General features: G+C 43.6%; 3 protein-coding genes across 5 annotated transcripts in view; all 3 read left to right on the top strand.

Moving 5' to 3' along the window:
* LOC134078244 (plakophilin-4-like) overlaps nt 1–4,780 on the top strand; it is a 36,449-nt gene extending 31,669 nt beyond the window's left edge. For both annotated transcript variants that reach the window (XM_062534028.1, XM_062534027.1), the window contains exons 15-16: nt 921–994; nt 3,519–4,780. In XM_062534028.1, coding sequence (XP_062390012.1) covers nt 921–994; nt 3,519–3,767 — 323 coding nt within the window. In that variant the 3' untranslated portion in view covers nt 3,768–4,780. The remainder of the gene's footprint in view (nt 1–920; nt 995–3,518) is intronic.
* Nucleotides 4,781–5,484: 704 nt separating this feature from the next.
* On the top strand, nt 5,485–8,278 carry dap1b (death associated protein 1b). Its single transcript, XM_062534026.1, has 4 exons — nt 5,485–5,642; nt 6,759–6,846; nt 7,135–7,198; nt 7,576–8,278. Exons 1-4 carry the CDS (start codon nt 5,546–5,548, stop codon nt 7,690–7,692), a joined length of 366 nt encoding a protein of 121 aa, XP_062390010.1. The 5' UTR covers nt 5,485–5,545; the 3' UTR covers nt 7,693–8,278.
* A 2,380-nt stretch (nt 8,279–10,658) lies between these two features.
* The window catches only part of tanc1b (tetratricopeptide repeat, ankyrin repeat and coiled-coil containing 1b), a 118,646-nt gene continuing 108,752 nt past the window's right edge, over nt 10,659–20,552 (top strand). For both annotated transcript variants that reach the window (XM_062534024.1, XM_062534023.1), the window contains exon 1: nt 10,659–10,841. In XM_062534024.1, the coding sequence (XP_062390008.1) occupies nt 10,716–10,841 (126 nt within the window). In that variant the 5' untranslated portion in view covers nt 10,659–10,715. The remainder of the gene's footprint in view (nt 10,842–20,552) is intronic.

Here is a 20,552-nt window from a genome sequence, read left to right as displayed (position 1 = left end):
GGACAGAGCCTGGGCCTCGTCGGCGGGGAGCGGAGCGGAGGGAACGGGAGGGGCAGAGTAAACAGAGCTCCGAGTTCTGGCCGGGACAGACGCTCCCTCACTCACTCACTCACTCCCACCCAGCCTCACAGACACCCTCATACACTCTCTCTCACACACAGAGGCCCACACACAGGCATACAGATGAAGAGCACGCAGAAGCACTCTCTGGAGTCTATATACAGTCATCAAGCTCTTCCACATGCTACAGGCTGCTCAGAACGGGAAGGCAGAGCTGCAACACAGACTCAGGCAGTCAAACATGCTCCCACTTGCTCACAATTAAACATGTGTAACTGTCTTGTGCGTTGAACAATGTATGACTCATGCTCACAGTTTTGAAATTGCACCTGTATAAAAATGCACACACAAATTTGTATAGACTTTGTGCATGTAAGGATACAAGCAACTCTGTTACCTTTATATAAATATTCAAATGCACTTTGCTATACCTGTGTGGACATCTGCTGACCCTGTGTACAGACACTCACACACACTCATAAAGCCCAAGGGCAGACTGGCCAGACAGTGGACCGGGGACGGCTGCAGTCGATGCCACCGCTGTGCAAATCTGCCAAAGAAAATTCCAGCCCACATAACAGGCTGGTCCAACAGCAGCTCTGTCGTCTGGCTTTGCGAGTGTCTTTTGTTATGCTGTTATATCGCCGGATCCAACTGTACCCTCTCCAGGGAGACGGGGCCAGGATGTTTGTTTTCCTAGCAGCCAGGCAACTCTGCCCCATTGTGTTTCATGGCTGGCTAGCTGGCCTGGCTTTGATATTTCATGTGTTGCACTGCTGTTGTTTTGTTTGGAGATAAATATGTGGTGTTGATTTTTTAATTTGATTTTTATTCGTGGTTTGTTTCTTTCATCCCTGTAGGGTCAGCGAAGTCTTCGCCATATTACATTGGGTCCTACTCCTCACCGACGCGAGAGGAGCCCAGGAGAACACAGGTAAGAGGGCTAGCCAGGCTCTACTCTGACCGCCACGGGCCAGTAGCAGCTCTCCAGTGCTGCTCGGCCCTCCCCACACCCACCTGTTAGCAGGACATAATTTCCCCCACCAGGCCCCTCGCTGCGCTCCGTAGCTCCTCCACAAAGGGAAGGCTTCTCCAGCCTCTCTGTTCAGTGCTGCTGGCGTCCCCAGGCGTCCTCTATTGGAGCTTTCGGCCGCTCACTCGTCACCTCTGTCGGCCATCTATCGATCGGTCCTCAGTCGCGGTCTATCTTTTCCGAGCCCTCGGCAAACAATCTCCCTCCCTCGGCTTTTCAAAAGAGGTGGGACAGGGGGAGGGTGGGGTAGCCGACACTCTCTCTCTCGCTCCTTTGCACTAATGGAAGGAGACGGGGCAGGTTGTGCCGCCGGCTTAGAGGGCAGGCCGCTGGGGATAAGAGGGTGGCTCCCGTCAGCTTTTGTGTGCCCCTAAGCGGATGCGACCGGCTGGGCTCGGGGACAGGGGCACCGCTGGGCTGGGTGGCATCCAGGCACCTGTCAGAGTACGTCTGCAGAGGCACACCCACCACTGGGCCCTGAGATCCACGACCTGTCAGCCAAACAGGGAGGCGGTGTGGTGTCACCGCACGCTCTCCGTCTATAATTAAAGACGTCCGCCAAGCGCACCAGGATGACACCTCTCCGTGCGAGCTAGCCCAGTTGTAGCCCGCTGTCTCAACCCATTACTTTTTTATGCTCTGACAGTGGTCGTCGTGTTGTGTTTGTGTGTGGCGTGGTGGTCATCTTTTCATGTGTGTGAAGGGCTGCCAAGAGAAAAACTGGGTTAAGGCGAGGGGTGAAGTTTCCACAAATACTGAGGGGCAGGAATAAATGATTGACGTCAGAGCTTGAAATGAAGTTAGTAAAGGGCACAGGCAATTACTGTGCAAATGCACAAAACAAAGCATCAGTTATGACAGACCAAAGCCTCAGTACAATGGTGACCTTTCAATATTTAGAATGAAAAATAAGTTGTGTACATTGATGCTTATAAGGGACATTCCAGAATTAGAGGACATTTGCTGTCCCCTACTGACATTTAAAATACTGAAGTCCAAAACAGTGAAATATATCACATATTTTGTCAATCAAACAGTCCTAAAGCAACATATACTAATTTTGCAGGGGAAAATTGTGTCTTTACGGGTTTAAACATACTTCATAGGTGTAAAATACCCCCAAAAACGAGGTTTTTCTCTTGTCCACGCCTCCAGGTGACAAACTTTTACATCATTTTTAATATCTAAAAGAAGTCTTGAATTAAATTTCTTCAGTTTTATTTTCATTACATGAATTTATTGTACCTGAAAAAAAGAAAAAATAGGATAAAACATATTTTGAATAGTATTTATTGTGCTATGAAGTTGTGTCCTTAAAAGTGCACGCAACCCTGTTACCCATACCATTTTTGCCTGGCTGATGAAGGGTTAAAATATTATGTCATATTACAAACAGGAAATTACATCATCCAAGCATTTTGAAAATCCATGGGTAGACCAAAGGTGTGTGCCCTCTTGCATTTTTGATATTTTTTCAAATTTGTCTTTGTTAACCGAGTCCGTCAAGCTAAACCACTCAACCCTGTTACCCATATTTTAAGAATAACGTTGAATAATTTCAATTTTTTTTTCTAAATTTGTACAACTACATTGGTCCTTGACCTTGGCAAAATAGCTTAATCAACCAGCTAGCCTTTGTTCATTAGCTAGAGGCTGTATTAGCACTGGTTTCGCAACCCTGTTACTTGCAACCCTGTTACTGAAATTAAATAACATGGTTATTATCATAGTTAGCAGGGTGTTTGTGGATAAATATGTTTAGTTAAATAATAAAAATGAATTTATTTGTGTAATTTCATTTATTTGGACAATAATTTACTTTATATTATTAAAATATTTACATATTAAACATTTACATTTAAAATAAATAGCTGGAATCTCTACGTTTCTTCTGTTAGAACAGCATCATTACTGCATAGTGTGCCACAATACATGTTCAGGTCCAATAACATCTGAAAATAAACTAATTTTGGTAAGATTGTTGTGATTATTTCCAAGATATAGGCCTAATATGTTAGTAACAGGGTTGCGCTGACATACAGTATACACATAGCAACTAAAACATATGTGGTGGAAAAGGTACCGTCGATGGCTGAGCTTAACAAATCACATCATTTAGTAGTTTATGACCCATATTTCTTAAATATTCAACATACCATGTTAAAATTGAAGATTTATTTTTAAGAAGTGTAAATGCCAAAATGTCCTCTAATTATGGAATGTCCCATAAACAATGTTTCAATTTTTCAATAAAAAATAAGACTATGACCCAGTTAATAAACCAAGCAGTTTCAGGTGTTCGTTCATATCTGCAAGCCCAACATCTACATCAACATCAACATCAGTCTATTGTAGGATTATGATGGGTCATTTTTTAACTATTTCCTGTCTGAGAGAATAACCGTCTGTCCCTTTTTCTCCACAGCCACAGTACTATGGCGATGAACCGGGCAGGAGGAACTATGACACCTACCGAATGTACCTGCAGTCGCCGCAGGGCTACGAGGAGCAGCGCTACCTGGAGGACAGTGCCGTGCGCTACTCCACGGCGGACTACGCGCCCCAGCCGCTCGGGCTCAAAGCCACCACTAACTATGTGGACTTCTATTCCACCACACGGAGGCCTTCTTACCGGGCAGAACAGTACCCGGGCTCCCCTGACTCCTGGGTATAGACCGGAGGGAGGGAGAGTGCGAGGAAGAGAGATTATCATAGAGGCACGGGACCTTTGCCAAGAGGCTCCATGAACTCTTCCACATGAACTTTTATTTGCGTGTCAGTTTGTCTGGGTTTTTGTTTTTGTTTTTGTTTTGTTGTTGTTTTGTTGTCGTCGTCTCCTTTTTTTATATATAAAACAAAGTTAAAGATGAATGTGGCGGTCGTTTCGGATGAAATCAAGATGGATGAAATGGAAAGTGAGCCAAAGAAGGAATTCATGGAATGTTTGTTGTTTCTGATTTAAAAAAAATGGAGAGTGAGAGAGAAGGAAGGAAGAATCTTGCAGTGAGTGTGTCGGGACGAAGGGGCGAGGCTGCCAGGCACTAGTGTGTGTCACTGGCTCCCTGCACTGTGTAGGTGGTGTTTGTGTTTGCTTTTTTCTTTTGAAGACGTAGTTGTGATAGCATGGAGAAAGAGTGAGTAATGTGATGACTAAAAAAGGTTTGCGATAGAGAATCAGGTGGGGAATGTGTATGTAGGCCAAAATCGATCACCAACATGTATCTGTAAAAGAAAAAAAAAGAGAGAAAAGAAATAATAATAATCTAATGTCATTAGTTTGTACAGAGGGAACAAATTGTATTCGTACCTATTGTTGAGATTGTGAATGCCACTGAGTCTTGTACATTTCCATCATTGTATTGTAAATACAGAAAAAAAGGCCACCAAGTTTACGCTCATCAGCACGGATGTGTGCCATGTTGAATTGAATATAGATGAATAAATATATGGAATATGAAGGGTGATGGTGGGGGCAAAGTTGGCATTGAAAACACTCTGGAGTAATAAAAAAAATCACTTTTGTTTTTTAAATGAATTGTGTAATTTCAGACATTTTTGTGACCTTGCAAAGATATAGTATCTTTATTTTTCCATTACCTGTTCAGCACAGTTCATGGGGTCGTTCACTGCCATTGACTATGCACAGCAGCAGAAATAAATGTCAATGTTCATTGGCCTGTGCAGAGATTTTCATATCCATATTCATTTGTTTTCACTTCATCCACACAACAAAGAATTGCTTGCCAATATGAAGATGAAGTTGGCCTATATTCATGAATTCATCCTATACAATACAATTAGCTACAGCCTAGGCCTAGTTATATTTTTACAAGCAAAACCAAACAAAGAAACTCACACAAGAACACACCAGAAACGCATAATGGAGTTATATGGTGGCAGGATCAGCATTAAGGATGATCTTTTGGGAGACATATGGTAGTCAGTCTTAAAAGCATTGTGCATGTCTGAACATGCCCTATTCATGTCGGACTTAAGAAACATAAGCACTGACACTCTGAATCACCTTACAAAATGCGAGAAAGAGTTCGCAAAATATTTTAAAGCATGGCTCTGCGAGATATGGGTAAGAATGTCTTCAAAGAATGGTAGGCTATAGTTGAATTCTGAGTGATCGGATGTTTGTCGAGTTTACAACGAAGAATGCAAAAAAACAGCAGCATCTGTTGAAAATGTGATTGGGGAGACGTCACATGCTCCGGTCCACCATGATGCATAATGAAAACAAGCAGCTGCAGCAACTGCGCGATAACCCTGCTTCGTAGATCATCTGGATAGTAGTCGGTCGGTTTCCTAGCGGGGCACGGTAGCACTACACATGACATATGAACGGTGCACACTGCACAGAGCCTAAGAATTTCCTGTTCGAAGGGGTGGACTACGTCACGTTATTTTACGAGTATAAAAACAACGGAGTGGGCGTTGTAGTACTTCATGTACCTTTATTGTGAACAAAACTTCAACATGGTGCAAGTACCCAAATCTGGAACGAGAGAGAATCTTATTCTTAAGGCTGGCCATCCTCCAGCAGGTATTTTAATTATTTCTGCTAGATTTCGAATTCGCTCGCCGTTGCAGACAATGGTGTGCATGCCTTTGTTTTGTTTGTTTTGTTTTGCTTTGCTTTGCGCTGCGCTGCTCGTAGAAGACTTCGTCGATTTGCAAGAGCTATTTTCTTTAGCCTAATCTGTATGCACTTCCTATGAAACTCGCTCTTGGTTCTATACGTGTGTTTTTAAAATCGTATCAGTTGTTCCTAGTATGTTCTCATGTATGCATGCATACCCTCAAGCATGCCATGGGGGGACTTTCTGTCCATACCCGTAGCTGACATTTTGTTTCACAGCATACGTTATCAGGTTTTTCGAGTTTCGAAGTTTTGTTTGATTGTTGTTCTTGGCACGTCAGGGAACACTGGATGCATAGGCTCATTGCTCACCGGACATGCGTTTTGTGTTTGTGTAGCAGCGTAACCTATAGTTTACAAACAATTCCTTGCAATCCCTCACAAACAATTTGAGAAATACTGGATTTTGTCCATCTGTTGTTCAAATGACTTATTACTGATATTGCCAAGATACTTGTTGCAAATATTTAGGGAATAATTAACGCATATTCTGTAAAATGTAGGCAACTAGAGTCCACGTTTGAAGTGCGTTACAAAATTCTCAAGCAAGTCCTTTGTCGTTTATTTTACTCTCTCCGTCTTTCCATAGTTTATTGGGAGGTGGGGTTATTCCTTAACCCTATGTGTGCTTCCCTGGTCCAGTGGAATATAGGGCATTAGACTAAATAAAAGACAGAAATGGGGAATTTAATTAAGAATGCAGTGCTAATATGGATTAACCCTCCCACCCGATCACTGATGGGTTGTCTGGAAAATCTCAGCATAACTGATTGGCTCAGCCAGTTTTGTTTGCACAGCAGTAGCACCCCATAGCCCCAAGGTAAACAAACAGCCTTTGAAGCCTGGATCCTGTAAATGCCAATGGACATGCTGCAGCACATGTAGAATTGTGCACTCTCCCTGTGTCCTAAATAATGAAGCATTAATGTGTGTAGGTAAACTACCCTCACCGCCTGGACTGCCAACTGGCTTGTGTCTGGTGGCCACTATGTGAATGTGTTGTGATCTCTGTCTGTGTAGTGAGGGCTGGGGGCATGCGCGTAGCCAAGAAGAATGCAGATGACGGAGGCATGCCAGAGAAAGAGGCCAAGAGGCCTGAGAAGACCAGGTATGTCAGTCCAAGACGTCCCGGAGATTGTCATTTTCTATAGGTTTACAGGCAACATACAATGATTTGCCTGAATTGTTTTGGCATGTTTGTCTCATTTCAATAATATGATTGTCGTCACATTGCAATTTGATGATAAAATTGAAAGTCTCTTCAGTAATGAGTTGATAAAGTTTTTGGAGCATGGTACTACTTGCCTCAACTTAAATTCCTCCTCTTTCTAAATGTATCACAGAGAGGATTTTTTTAATTATGTAGGCTAATGGTCCTTTGAAATTGTTGCTTCAGGTCTACGACCACCAGCTCCAGAATGCAGCAAGTCAGTGTCCTGTTGGCTGGAACACTGGATAAGGTCAGTTACTTCTCCGACTTCAGTCTTTATATATTATGATCAAGTGAGATTAGTAGCCATTCAGTCCATGCATGGGACTGAACAGGATTGGAGGAATGAGCATAAAATGACCGTGTGCATCATGCATGGCACAGATTTGATAATCCCATCACTTCCTCATTTAACCATTTGTTCAGAAAACTCCTGCTCTCATAAACCAACTAGATTCCCCTCAAGTGTTGGAGCACGTCCCGAGTCAGGAGCTGCAACACCTGCATGGTGCTCTGATTTTGGTGCATGTATACAGGAAGTGCACTTTTTAGCTAGACCCAGAGGTCTGTGCTTTTGTCTTCGCCATGTCATTGTTAAAGTGTGCGTTTCTTTGACATTTGTTGCAGCTGGGCCATGACTTTCCGGAAACCCCAGTGAGCGTGCGGCACAGCAAGGTTCGACCAGCCGTGGAGAAACCGCATGTGCCACGGTCCTTCTTCATCCAGCAGCCTCGCAAATGCTGAGCGCCCCCCCTCCCCACACGCATACAGGCACTCAGCCACGCATACCAGCGTTTGAGTCCCACAGGTCTGACTTGTGTAGTCAACTGTAAGACAAACAGGAAGTAAGGGTGTGCTTTGAAGCGTGTTGTGTGCATTGAGGGACTGCAACAGGTTGCCAGTTAATCTTTAACCCTTTCCATTAATGTGACATCTGTTTAGGCTGTTAGATGCAAGTTCTTCTAACCTTGCAGCTTTGGTGCAAGACTGTTTAATATCGCTTAGGTATTTTTGTATGCTTACTATAAACCAATCTTGGTTTGTGCTTTTGACAGTGTTTCATTGCAAGTTCGAGTAATGTTGAAACTGTGTTTGAACTAAAAAAAAATTAATAATAAATAAAAGAAAAGGTGAACTAGCTTAATGACACTTAGTCACTGTTCCTGGAATGTCTTTTGTAGCAAGACACGTTTGGCGTTTGTTTACAGCTTTTATATGTTTGCATGGCATTACTTTAAAGGCTTATTTTTGTCGGTTCTCTAAAATGTAATATTTTTTCACGGTCTTGCTCAAGGTCTTCAACTTCAGTAAAGACTCACATTTCTGCAAATCCAGTTGTTGGTCTTCATTGACACATAACCACCACTAGATGGAGGCAAACTTCATGTTTCCCCCCATTGTGTAGGATTACATCAGTCATTGTCTTAATTACTCTGCAATGCCATACACACGACGCACGTATGACCGCTTTAATTCTACCTTGATATTTCACCTTTGATCTGATATTCCTTATTTGGTCATCTGCCTGACCATTACTCTCTGGAGTGGAGATTAATCTGACCATTCCTATTGTAGCTGTCCTAACTATATGCACATTTTATCAATGTTCCCTCCAAGAGTTTCCACATTAGTCTAGTTTCTATCGCTCTCCCCCTTTTTTTTCCCCTTCCTCGAGAAGTCTCCTGCATGTTTATGCCATTCATGCATTCCTCACAAAAGCCTCCCTGTGATGAGCTGAGACAGCCCCGAGACCAGCGAATGGAAAAGAGCTTTATGCTCCTCCATAGGGCAAGGGGAAGAACGTGAAGCCTGGGTTGTTTGTCCGTTCACACGCTGCCTCTTGGGCAAGCACCAGCTATTCCTAATCAAGAGTTTGAATGAGCATGTAAAAAAGACTAACAGCGACGCTGTTCCCCGTGGATACGGAAAGAGTGATCTGAAGAAATAACTGCTACTTTTATGTTGTAGGCAACATTTCAGTGGTCAAACTAGTTCTAATAAAAGCTGGGTTTGATCCTTCAAAAACTTTTACGGATCAAGATGCAGTATAAGGACAGTTTCATGAACTAATCTGAATGTCGATTACATTTTACAATCACTGTTTTGAATTCTTCCACAAAAACACGACTGTTACATTGTTATTTTGAAAGACCACTATGAGTAGGGCTGACTGCACTGTATGTGGTATTGGATAACATCTGTGAAAGGAATCATGAAGGAGAGGAGAGGGGCAAGCCAGAGCATATCATGAACTGATTCTTTGGGAATCAGATTTCCTCTTGTGCTTGTCTCCTTTCTCTAATACTACTGTACATGCCACTATCAGATATGGGTGTTTTATTGTAAAAAGAAAGCACACAATATGGCTGACAATAAGCATAATGTATTAGCTTATTTTTGACATGTATTGATACACAACATTTGAATGTCTTTGATTGCTATCTTTGGGGGAAGGTTCAGTAGAGGCACATGGGACTGTGGTTTGTCAAATATGTGTGCATAATGAGGACTTGAAGGAATCCTCCAGAGATGAGGGATACGTGTCCACAGTCCTGCGATGCTGCACAAGGACATGTGTGCTGAGAGGAGGATTAAGCCAGACCCTCTGTCTGATTCATTTCACCTAAATCAATGGCATCAATTTCCATATACAGTACCTTCAGGATGAAGCATCTATCTCATAAGTGTAGTCAGTGCCTGTCTAAATGTCCTTCATAAACCCAGGCAAGAAAATTATTCTTGGATATTGCTGAAAACAGCGAAGGTGATGCATGATTCATGTGCAGTGCAGATTTTTTTTTTTTTCAATCAATCAGAATTTTGGGTTAAGGAGAGGGGGTTAGAGAGATACACGTACACTATATCATTCCAGCCAATTATATTGCATCATCATTGCAAAAATATTTAGAATTTCTCTCCTCTCCGCAGTAAAAAACTGAATTGAAGCGGGAAAATCAAGTGAAACAATATGACAATATTAGTAAGCATAATGGATGTAATAATTATGTGAATGTGGTGGTCAGAGTTCCAGTGCAATAAGCAGCTGTGATCATGCTGTATTAACTACTTTTGTCCTCATGGTGTCACCAGAGAGTAATTCTCAAAACAAATCTCAAGGATAAACCTTCGAGTTGTCTCCTGAAGAAGATGTGAGTGTTGAAATTACAAACATGACAATGGCAGCTTGTAGCCTAATTCACATAGATTTAACCTCAGCGTGCACAGTATTCCAGATTCTATTCTACAAATGGTAAACTAGTTTATGGAAAAGAAAAAGCTGATTACAATACAAGAAAATACAAGAAAAAAAAGATGTGTCATTCTGTTCACGTGATTTACAAGGCAAGAGCTTGGAGCAGCTTGGAGCAGCTTGGCACTGATGGCTGAACAAATATTGCCAGTTTCTGAAGTGCAATCAATCATTATGGTGATAGCAGCTAGTGACCTTTCAACTCCGTCTTGACATTATTTTATACAAACCCACATCAGTTTCAAATACTTCCACATTGTTCCAAGCGTAGCTTCTAGCCGTCAAACATTCCCTTTAGGCTTTAGTGACAAAAGTGAATGTCGCATGCTAATCAACCAAAGCCAGGATGAGCTTGTGTAGTCTACAAGTAAGTAAGCTAAACTTATATTCATATTAAATGCAGATGGCAATACTCGCAGTAGTTAGTCTACGTTATCGTTGTTGCTGATGTTTAGGAGAGGAGCTCACCTCTGGAGGGTTGGACAGGCTGTTTCTACTCACCCTGCCAGATGACCTCATGGTGGTAGTTCTGTTCGAGAGGGAGGAGGAGCTCCACAGCGTTCCTTTGGACTATCTTAGGATCCATGTGAAGATAAGCTTAGAGAAAACTTTTCCACCCGGAAAAATTCATGACTTAAAACAGGTAATATTTTATGTCACTAGTTTTCTACCTTCGCATTTAGTCACTGGAGATACGGCAACGCTTACCGGGGGTCATTTTCCTGAACTGTTCAAATGAGTGAGTATCTGACTGGAGGTAGCCTAACGTTAATGGGCATGTCCGTAATCCCCGGTGTGGCTGGTTCAGAATTTGTTAGGACATGTCTCCAGAGAAAATGGAATATGATATAGACAGTAATGATGTGGCTGGCTTGGGATAAAGTAAAGGTGTTTGTGGAGTGTAAGGTTGAATGTCTTTAAACTTTGCTGTGTATTGCTTGAGTGGAGTATTTCCTATTTTTCTGTAACGAGTTGACAGCTCAGTTATCCGGGTTACGCCGATTGTGTGTTGGGAATTCGGATGAAAGTTTGGAGGCAAGTTGAGTATCCCGCATGCAAGTGAGCTAGTGAGCTAGCGACCTGTGACTTTGGGGAAATCATGCTACTCATTTTTAAGAGTTTGAAATGAACAACGTGGCTTCCCTGGCTATGGAAAATGTTGTGTTTGTCTGTACACTAAATGAGAAATTATTTGCCTGTCTGGCAAATCAGAAGTGTAAACTAAATATTGTTTCCGAAACGGCGTTTTAACAGTAACATTAAACTTGATGTTAGTTCAACCTCAATCACGGGAAATCGTATGGAAATGTATTTAACTTAAATTTAGTAAAATATATCGGAGTGTCCATCACTCAAAAAGGAGAGTGACTAGCTAATCTTTTCACATTATTTTTAGAAGACGTGCGGTGGTTTTGAAATGACGATCCAACCCATTTAATGAGCTACTCAACCATATGGATTCAACTGAGTCATTTTTCCTTGCTGTGTATCACAGTGGAGGGGGAGCGTCTTCCCCCAGGCAGGGACATACCCTTGGCCAAGGAATTGTTTCCAGTCACCAGGCCTGTAGAGAGAAAAGGAGAGCTACGTTTAATATCTTTGTGATAGATCCTCTGTGGTGGGAGATGTCAAATCACGCGTTTGTCAGCATGGCTTATGTAAACAGGAGTGAAATCAAGCATCTCTTGGATACCTGCAGATCCACATGAAAAGGCACTATGCATCCTAGAAATACACGGACTGAATTCTGACTTCAGTTTAAAAAAAAAAAAATGTAGCTGACCTCCTCTCCTAACCCTTTTCACTTAACCAAATAGCCTTCCCTCTCCATGTCCTGTCAATCAGTTCTGTAGAATTCTGTTGCTGTTTTCCCAATTCTCATTCTTAAAACTGAATCATCTTTCCCTCAACATTTTTCACCAACACAACACAACTAACTAGTGTATAATGAAGTCATAGAAACGTTGGTTCCCATGGTACATCGCCAGTTGGCAAATAACAGGTGTTGGCACCAAGTACAGTTGTTGATGCTCAGAAATGGCAGCAGGGCCATTGACCTGACAGAGCTGTTGGTGGTGTTAGCTGATGCCTTAACAGCATGGCCATTATTTGCTGGCCTTAAAACATTTGATCTCGGGAGGGACAGTGTGTTTTAGTGCCTGTTTCTGGGTTAGTTCATCTAAACCCTGTTGGTGTTGCTGTCAGCATGTTGGGTTAGTCTTTTAATGTTTGAATCAACAGCAGTTAACTCTGCCCCATATTAGTGCCAGTGTTAAATGTACAGGCCAACATGTCAGTGAAATGTTGCAGTGTGACTGGCTAATGTCAGTGGCACTATAGACATTGGTCCAGAGAGTGCTAATGGCAGCTTTTCGGAGCAGTAATTGGATAATTACACTCAAAGGGCCATTCTTTTGCATTAAAGAGAGGCTTGTGTTTGGCAGCGGGCTCATAGATCACAACAGGGACATTTTTATTATGCTATGGTTGTCTGAGCGGTTCTGGTGGCCCGTGGTGAAGCGATCATTTAATAATTGCGGCTGTGGCCTAAGCCCATGAGCAAGTTCCAACAAAGGGGTGTGTGTGTGTGTGTGTGTGTGTGTGTGTGTGTGTGTGTGTGTGTGTGTGTGTGTGTGTGTGTGTGTGTGTGTGTGTGTGTGTGTGTGTGTGTGTGTGTGTGTGTGTGTGTGTGTGTGTGTGTGTGTGTGTGTGTGTGTGTGTGTGTGTGTGTGTGTGTGTGTGTGTGTGTGTGTGTGTGTGTGTGTGTGTGTGTGTGTATGTATGAGAGAGAGAGAGAGAGAGAGAGAGAGAGAGAACACAAGTGCATAAGTGACTTACATTAAACTTTTTTCATCTGTCAGTCAATTACTAGGCTGGTGTTTCTTATCGCTTCCATATTAAACCGAATAAGCTTAATTTATGCTCAGATTTCTTGGCACTAAACAGCCATGTTTTTTTTTCTGAACCCACTGGGTGTCCATCAACCAGCAGTTCTTGCCTAACAGCACTGAGGACTTTTTCTGGAAAGCATTCTGCATCCATCCAGAGACAACACTTGCACTTGTCATTCTGTTTTGTCAATGTAGCGCTGGTGCCGTAGCACCAGTTGTTGCTGAATTTCAGCTTTCAAACTAGTGCTGGTTAGTGTAGGCCAGTAGTGTCCATATACAGGCAGTACATGCAATGTCCTCTGGTGACTGTGTACAAGATTTGCAGCGAATGATCATGCATCCTTAATGTGACCTTATCAGAAGGTCAGTGCTACACTGCTGCTGATTAGATGTACATAGAAATAGTGTTTTTAGTGTCTGCTTAGGCGTACATACACACACACTTATTCACACACAGTATTGGCTTTGTTTGTTTAGTTTAGGCCTGTCACAACAGCTTGAGTAGGAAGAATGTAGGGAGAGCAAACTGTAGCACACTGTGAAATTTAGAGTAACCTCAGCACATGCCCGAGAAAACATGCTTGTACAAACACACCTATTTTGGGGACAAGATTGTTTGTTGTCATTTTAGGGCAGGACTTGTCATCTTTTTGAACACAGGCATTCAGCTGACCAAACTAGCATAGTAACCTTTAGGGATTTTGAACCATCTTCATTTGGTTATCTCTTCTGGTGCAAGGGCTTTAGGAAATCTCCTCGTAACACCTGGCTTGAATTAGCATTTTCCCAATGTGTATCCAATACCCCTGAAGGGAGATTGCAGGCCTAGATGTAGACTTGCTGTTATGACTTGGGATCAGGGAAGGGTTTGTCTGTAAGACTGTCCGGAAACTTTGCGTCATAGTTGAAATCAATCCAAGTGGATGATTTCGAGTGACATTCTTCATCCGCCTTGCATTGACTTTGCCCTCTGTCATCTTCATCAGACTTGTCTTGTGTCTTGTTTACCTTAGTGTGGGAGTCCTCCAGTTCGGGTCATTTACCATTTCCTTCAAGCCCTTCTTTTCCTGTTGCGTGATGCTGTATTGTTGAACTTACACAATTGAGTTCCCATGGTGCTTTATCTATGAGCAGTGTGGTGCTAACACCTGTGGTATGTTTGTCAGGTCGGATCTGGCAGCCCTCAAGTAATTTCCCAGACATTCACTAAGCATAAGGACTGTCTAGAAATCACCATACTACAAGTTGGTCCAGATTTACAGCATTCTGCTTAGCAATGTTCTGACTCTTTTTTTTCCCCCATCACGTATGAAGACCTCAGAAAATAAATGAAACTGTCAGCAGTTGCTATGCGTCAAGAGAAAGTTTGTAGACTTTCAACTCTTGCCAGTTAATGTTTGAGCTTAATCAAATAGCAGGAGGCCCCCAATCTCTCCTGTTGCCTGCATTGGTGTGGGTCAGTTTTCACCAGCTTATCGTCGCCTCACACACTTAAATAGAGTTTGCTGGGTGCAGTGTTCATTCCTTACTTCAGCTGAATTTGACCAGGCCCGAAAGTTTCCCCTGTCAAAACAAAGACCTGAAAAGGGATTTGAGATTTGGACAGGAAACGATCGTATTTCCGCAACCTTGCTCGCAAACCTGGATGACTGCTTTATATGTTGCGATGCGATTTCACAATTATCCACTTGCTTATCACCTTACGTTTCCTGTTAGGTGTTACATGAGAAGTGGGACTTGGGAGATTTGTATTCCAGGAGGTGATTGGTCTGAACGATTCAAATGGTTTTGACAGGAGAGGTAGAATACATGATTTAAAGAATCACATTTTAAGAACGGGGCCACTTAGAAATCTTTCCTGTCTGTCTAACATCAGCGTTTACAGCTGTCGTTTATTAAGCGTCACCAGGTGGTGCAGAGCATAGCTTAATTAAAATGGAACTTTTAAAGCAGTCTTGTTTTTAAAGCCAAATAGGCCAAGTAGGCCTAGTTAGTTTGCTCAAGTTTTGCTGTATGCTAGGGTCAAGGTTGGACAGAGGACAGCAGGCTGGTATTTGGTCTCCCTTCACTCTTCAGGGCTCAACAATCCTGTGATGTGAGCTTTGAGTTTCCACAGCCTCAGGTGCAACTGTAAATTGTCCCAGAAACATGTCTCAACTCTTATCCAAAGGAAGTTGGGAATGAGAATAGCGACTATGCCTCTGGTTATTTCAGCACTGTGTACAAAGAAACTCAGCTTGTCTCCTCTTTTTTTTTCTTAGCAAGAGCACAGTTTAGAAAGTAGGGAGCTTGACACACTTTCAAAGGTTTGTTGTCGTTACCATGCTCCAATGTTGTGATGATACTTCTTGCTGCTGTCAGCATTCTGAGAGGAAAAATGGTCAGTCGTTGAGCTTCAAATTCAGCAGTAGGCCTAGTGGTTGTGAGTCACTAAGGCAGATGTGAAATGCTTTTAATGAAACACAAGAAAATGAAGCTTAAGCCGTGCTTTAACTCTGTCTGGATTTTTTTTTGATAGACATGAAGTTTGATTCTGTTCACTCTGCAAAAATATGTGTAAAGGGAAACGGCAAGCTTAAAATAAATCCCAGTGTATCTTATCATTAGCAGATGTCCTTGGCTCTGAAGTCTGCATTGTTATTTGGTACAGATTAATAGTATCATCCTCTCTTAATGTTAGCATAAGGCCTGCAGACTTTGCAGATGGGAGATTGAGTTGTTGCCTCACTGACTGTGGTTGTAAATTGAACTTGTGTTTTCCTGTGACGGTGTGACCACATCTTTGCCCTGGAGGTAAGGTGAGCGCTGAGGCTGCATTCCGTATGGATCTTCAAATACTCTCTCACAGTATTCAGTTCTGCCTTGTCAGTAACTTCTGTTCCTTCCCATTTCCATAAAATGTCCATAACGCTGAAAGGACTTGATGATCATAAGTGGCTGCAGACACAGTTCGGGAGAGTGTCAATGAGAAACATGCCCTAAGCAGGAAATGCAATCGACACTTTGTCAAGAGTGAATGAGCACCAGATGATGACATAATGAAATGGTGTCCTATAGCCACTTCTCGACACGTTTGTTTTTGTTTTCTAAATAGTAAATGGCTAACTCCCACAAATGACCATTCTCCTCCAATCACTTCCTGTAGTAGTAAACCGTGTGAATGCTTTCTGTTCATTAACGGCAACGGTGGGAAATAACCGCACCCCACACTGGGTCGAGGTTGTTGCTGAACTAGTTATGGTAAAAGGCCGGACCATTGTCCCATGTCCCTTTTATGTGTGGGTGAATGCCGCGCGTTGAGCAGCATAATAAGCTCAGCTGTTGAGCCTGTGGCCCATTGTTCATAGTATGCTCATTTTCTTCCTGTGTAAGGGTCAAGGATTCATGCCACAGGGTCATTACCTATTCAGCAGGGTCTATTTTCTGACTCACTGTATTAATGAAAAGACCCTTAATAGGCACTATTAACTCTCTCCCTCGAGTAATGGGGAATTCGAAATCAGTTCATTTTCTGTTGGAATTCGTGCATGGATGGATGTCCTCAGAGTTGCTGTCTTCCAGTGCTATCTGAAAGGAGAGGGCCCTTGTTCTCAATGGCGGGTCACAGCCTGGTGGAGAGTTTGACTGTCGCTATGACAACAGCGCGCAAGCCGAAGGAATCATTCATGTAGAATCGGTTGATGAAAAGCCGAGGCAGTTGCCAGGAGCAGGGTAAACAATGAGGGGAGAAATCCTGGTCCGCAGGAGAAGTCAAGCTGAAGGTTGCTCCTGCCCATTGTCCGTGACATCAGCCTACAAAACGGCAACTGCTGTTTGACAGCACTTTGTTGGAATGGTGAAAGCCAGCGGCAATCATGAAAACAATCCCACTTCCGCTCTATATTTAGTGTCGAGCTCTCGGGTGACCAGCCTACAGATGGCCTCCTTAAGTGCGTGTCAACCTGTGTATTGTGAAGGCGGCATGGGCCTCTAGCCAGCATGCTTTCCTTCGGTTGGGGCCAGGTACATCCTGCGATGAAAAGAAAACATGTTTTGCATAGCATTAGCAAATTAAGAAATATGCAATATCTGGAAAAAAAAGTGTGAATGGACTCTGTATTGTTCTGTCCAACACGTTTTCAATAGGCTGATTGTCATACTCCCAAAAAAGTTCAGAGGGAATTCCCACAATGGCTGGTAGTGTGGCGGGAGAGGCTCTTGCCTCATGGGGTCCCGGACAAACGGGAATATTGAACTCCAACTCTATTCAGTGTCTGTCCACAAAGGCCTGACAGCCCCACACAGACTTTGGCAGCTATGGTTAACCGCGAGGAGGCCCAGACAGAGGGTCTGCTCTCGGGGATAATGGCTCAGCATTAGCTGGAGCGGGGCCTCTCTTGTGATCAACATAAATCCCACTGCCGCACCAGCAGTACCTGTTAGCCTGCATGGTATGCCATTGTCCATCGTAGAGAGGCTCTGCTTTTCTGGTTTGAGGGGGCAAATGAGGTTTTTTGTCTTTTTGTCTTTTTCTTTTTCTTTTTTTACATTTTTGCGATGTGGGCCTGGATGAAGTGCCTTTGTTGTTTGAAGAGCCACATGTTGATCTAATAACTTTTCAGATCAGATGTCTGGTGGAATTCCTCCAGGGAATATACCGCTAACTCTCTCTGTAGTTTTTAACGCTTGTCTGTAACTCTACAGTTCTTGTTGCATAGCATGCTCATCGGATATTTTGAAGTTTGTGTTCATATTTTGGAGAAGTAGCATAGAACCCCTTGCATGGCAATGATTATTGGGCCTGGGCCTATTTTGTGAAACTAGAGTTCATCAGGAGAGTGGGCTGAGCCCTGAGTGCACATGCGTGCTGTGCTGTGCTGTGCTGTGCTGTGCTGTGCTGTGCCGTGCTGTAGAGGCTTCTGTATGAGGGACTCCAGAGGGTGCCAGTCCACCTGGCCTCTAAACGAGGCAGTGAGGAATGTGTAGCGCATAAGTAATTGCTCGCATGTGTTTCACATTTAAGTCTTTTTAAAAACTGGCTTTCCCTTTAAAACTGACAAAATGCTATGCTACGCCAGGAATTAGAGAGGGAGGCCTTGCCAGGTCTGACCTGTTGGACGACGCTGCTATTTTGTTCCGCCCCTTGGTAGTCATAACACGAAAATTGCAGTCTCATTACTTATGCATGAGACTTTGTTGGATTTTGTTGGCTCTGAAAACATGAGCCTTTCTCTCCCTAATTGATTTTAATTAGATTTGCCAAGTCTTGTGTAATTAAGTAGTCTTAATAGAAAGCCCTGTTCGATTTAAGCTAAGTCAAGTCATTGGAAGTCTAGCCGTCCTCAAAGTAGTGGTCTTCAGAATCATTAGCCACCCACAGCAGTAGTGGTACGGTGTTGTCTCTCTGGCTGCTACTCTTCTGCAGTTCATCATTTCAAGTTGGCATGTGGCATCTTAATCTCATTCTACAGCTACGTGTGAAGGAGACTGCAGCATGTGTGAAGGAAGAGAGAGCGAGGTCTGCCCTCTTTAGATATGTTTTCAGAACAAAGAACAAGGTGCACCGGGGGAATGAAAGATCCTCTTTTTCCATACAGTGCATATAGGGCTCTGACTGTGACCTCGTGCCTCTTCTCCAGACTGCAACGTTGGGATTTTGGACAAGCCATTATGTTTCAGTGTCAAAATAGCATTCTAATCTTCTCCTTTGTGTTGCATTAATGACAGTCTTCCTGTCTCTATGAAAGGGGATTGAAATACCACTGGTTGACAATTGCTGTAGATTGCAGGGGATGTAGCTGTGTAGACTGACAGGAATGCGCAGTGATTTGCCCCCCCTCCCTCTAACCTGCTGTGTATCCCTCTCCTCTATTCATCTTTGAATATGGGAATCTAGGGAATGTGGGTTGTATCTTTTTAAACATTTTTGTTAAGGCATTATTGGTACCACTGTAAATTACATGGTAGGCCTGAGTATGAATTTGAGAGAAATGCTTAATATTTTAGTGGTGCAGTTGAGATCTTTTTACAGTCGACAACTGTGGTGGTTATCGCCTTTCATGCAAAATCAGAGGGCCATTCTCACTGTCCTAGGCCTTTTCATGGACTTCGCTGTACGCAGTGTAACCGCAGCAGGTGATGCTTTCCCTCTGCTTTCCTGGAGACGCATCCACCAGTCCCGGGGCTTTATTGAAAACCGACTAGCGCTCAACGGCAGCAGCTGTGCAAAGCCAGCAGCTATTGTGAAAATCTCCCTGGGCTGCGGCGGCCGCTGGTGATCCTTTCAGTTGAGGTGTCACGGCTGCCAACTTCAGTTGGAGTCAGTGGGCAGGATGGGTGGAGGAGGAGGAGGAGGAGGAGTGTCTGTCTGGGTGGAGCTTTGCAGGTTGCAGGGGCGAGCGGTGTGCGCTGCAGCGGGCTGTGCAAGGCTCTCTCCGTTGGCCGGCGTGCACATCAGACATTCCTGGGCTGCCTTTGTCTCCTCTGTGGTGTTTGAAGCCTCGGTGCAAAAAGCGAGGGTGGCTGCGAGAGTGTCGATCAGAAATAGGCATGTCTTGTCTCCCCAGTCCCCCACAACCCTCTGTGTGCATTCCCTCTCCGTTAAAGACCCGAAGTCCCTGTGCCTTGTCTGCCGAGATTTATGTTCTGACTCGGATGCAGTTTGGTGTCTGTTTATCTGTATGTCAACGTCTTGTTAGTTCACACCATCAGCCTTTCAGCACACATCGTTTATTATGGAAATGCCAGGGTAAAACTTAAATGCACCAGCAATGATTTTTGTCAACTCAGAGTTGTCTGAACTGACTCAAGCCCTTTGGTTTGCCAAATTGCAACCCCCAGGTGATGGTTGTTTATAGTACATTATGTGTGTCTGGACATAGAGCCCAGCTACACTGAAGCGGCTTGATGTGATCATTTTCTTGGAACAACAACAACAACAAAAAATCATGGTTGAGTGTCTGAAATGTTCCAATTCAGAGATCCGATATGTGGGAGATGATGATAGAGTTCAGGTATTATATGGCTCTATAGTGAGCACAAGCAGCCTTGTTAACTGGCTTCTTGGAAGAGAGTTGTATCCAACTGTTTGAGGGAAAGGTTTTGCCTGGCCCCGCATGACCGCATCTCTCCTGCACCTCTCCCGTCTCTCTGAATGGGGTCACTGCGCACCACCTCCAGGCAGGAGAGGGCCGATCAATACGCCTCAGTCACCCTCCTGCTGCCGGGGAGAAACTTATTGGCTGGCAAGTCGAGTATCCAGGGGAGCTGTGCCATGCTTCAGAGGCCAGAGTGAGTTCACCCGAGCTTTACTCTCCCATCCCCAGCAGGCTCCTCAACCACAGGCTTCTGTGCAGGGACTGCGAGCTATTGCCTTTCTATTAGTGCCGTGCCAAGGGCGGGGCTCTCTGCTCAGAGTGTCAGGGGAAACATTGTTTGGAGTCAGCTGCTGCATTTAATCAAAACTGAGTGTCAAATAAATGTTA

The sequence above is a fragment of the Sardina pilchardus genome, chromosome 4, assembly GCF_963854185.1.
Source record: "Sardina pilchardus chromosome 4, fSarPil1.1, whole genome shotgun sequence".
Taxonomy (NCBI): Eukaryota; Metazoa; Chordata; class Actinopteri; order Clupeiformes; family Clupeidae; genus Sardina; species Sardina pilchardus.
The sequence above is the reverse complement of the archived record's forward strand: the minus strand, read 5'-3'. Positions and strand labels throughout refer to the sequence as shown.

Excerpts from the sequence above, each read along its gene's own strand:
- dap1b (XM_062534026.1), top strand. The coding sequence starts at position 5,546 with ATGTACCTTTATTGTGAACAAAACTTCAACATGGTGCAAGTACCCAAA. Across the intron at positions 5,643-6,758 it reads GGCTGGCCATCCTCCAGCAG|TGAGGGCTGGGGGCATGCGC; the intron begins GTATTTTAATTA and ends CTGTCTGTGTAG. Across the intron at positions 7,199-7,575 it reads TGGCTGGAACACTGGATAAG|CTGGGCCATGACTTTCCGGA; the intron begins GTCAGTTACTTC and ends CATTTGTTGCAG.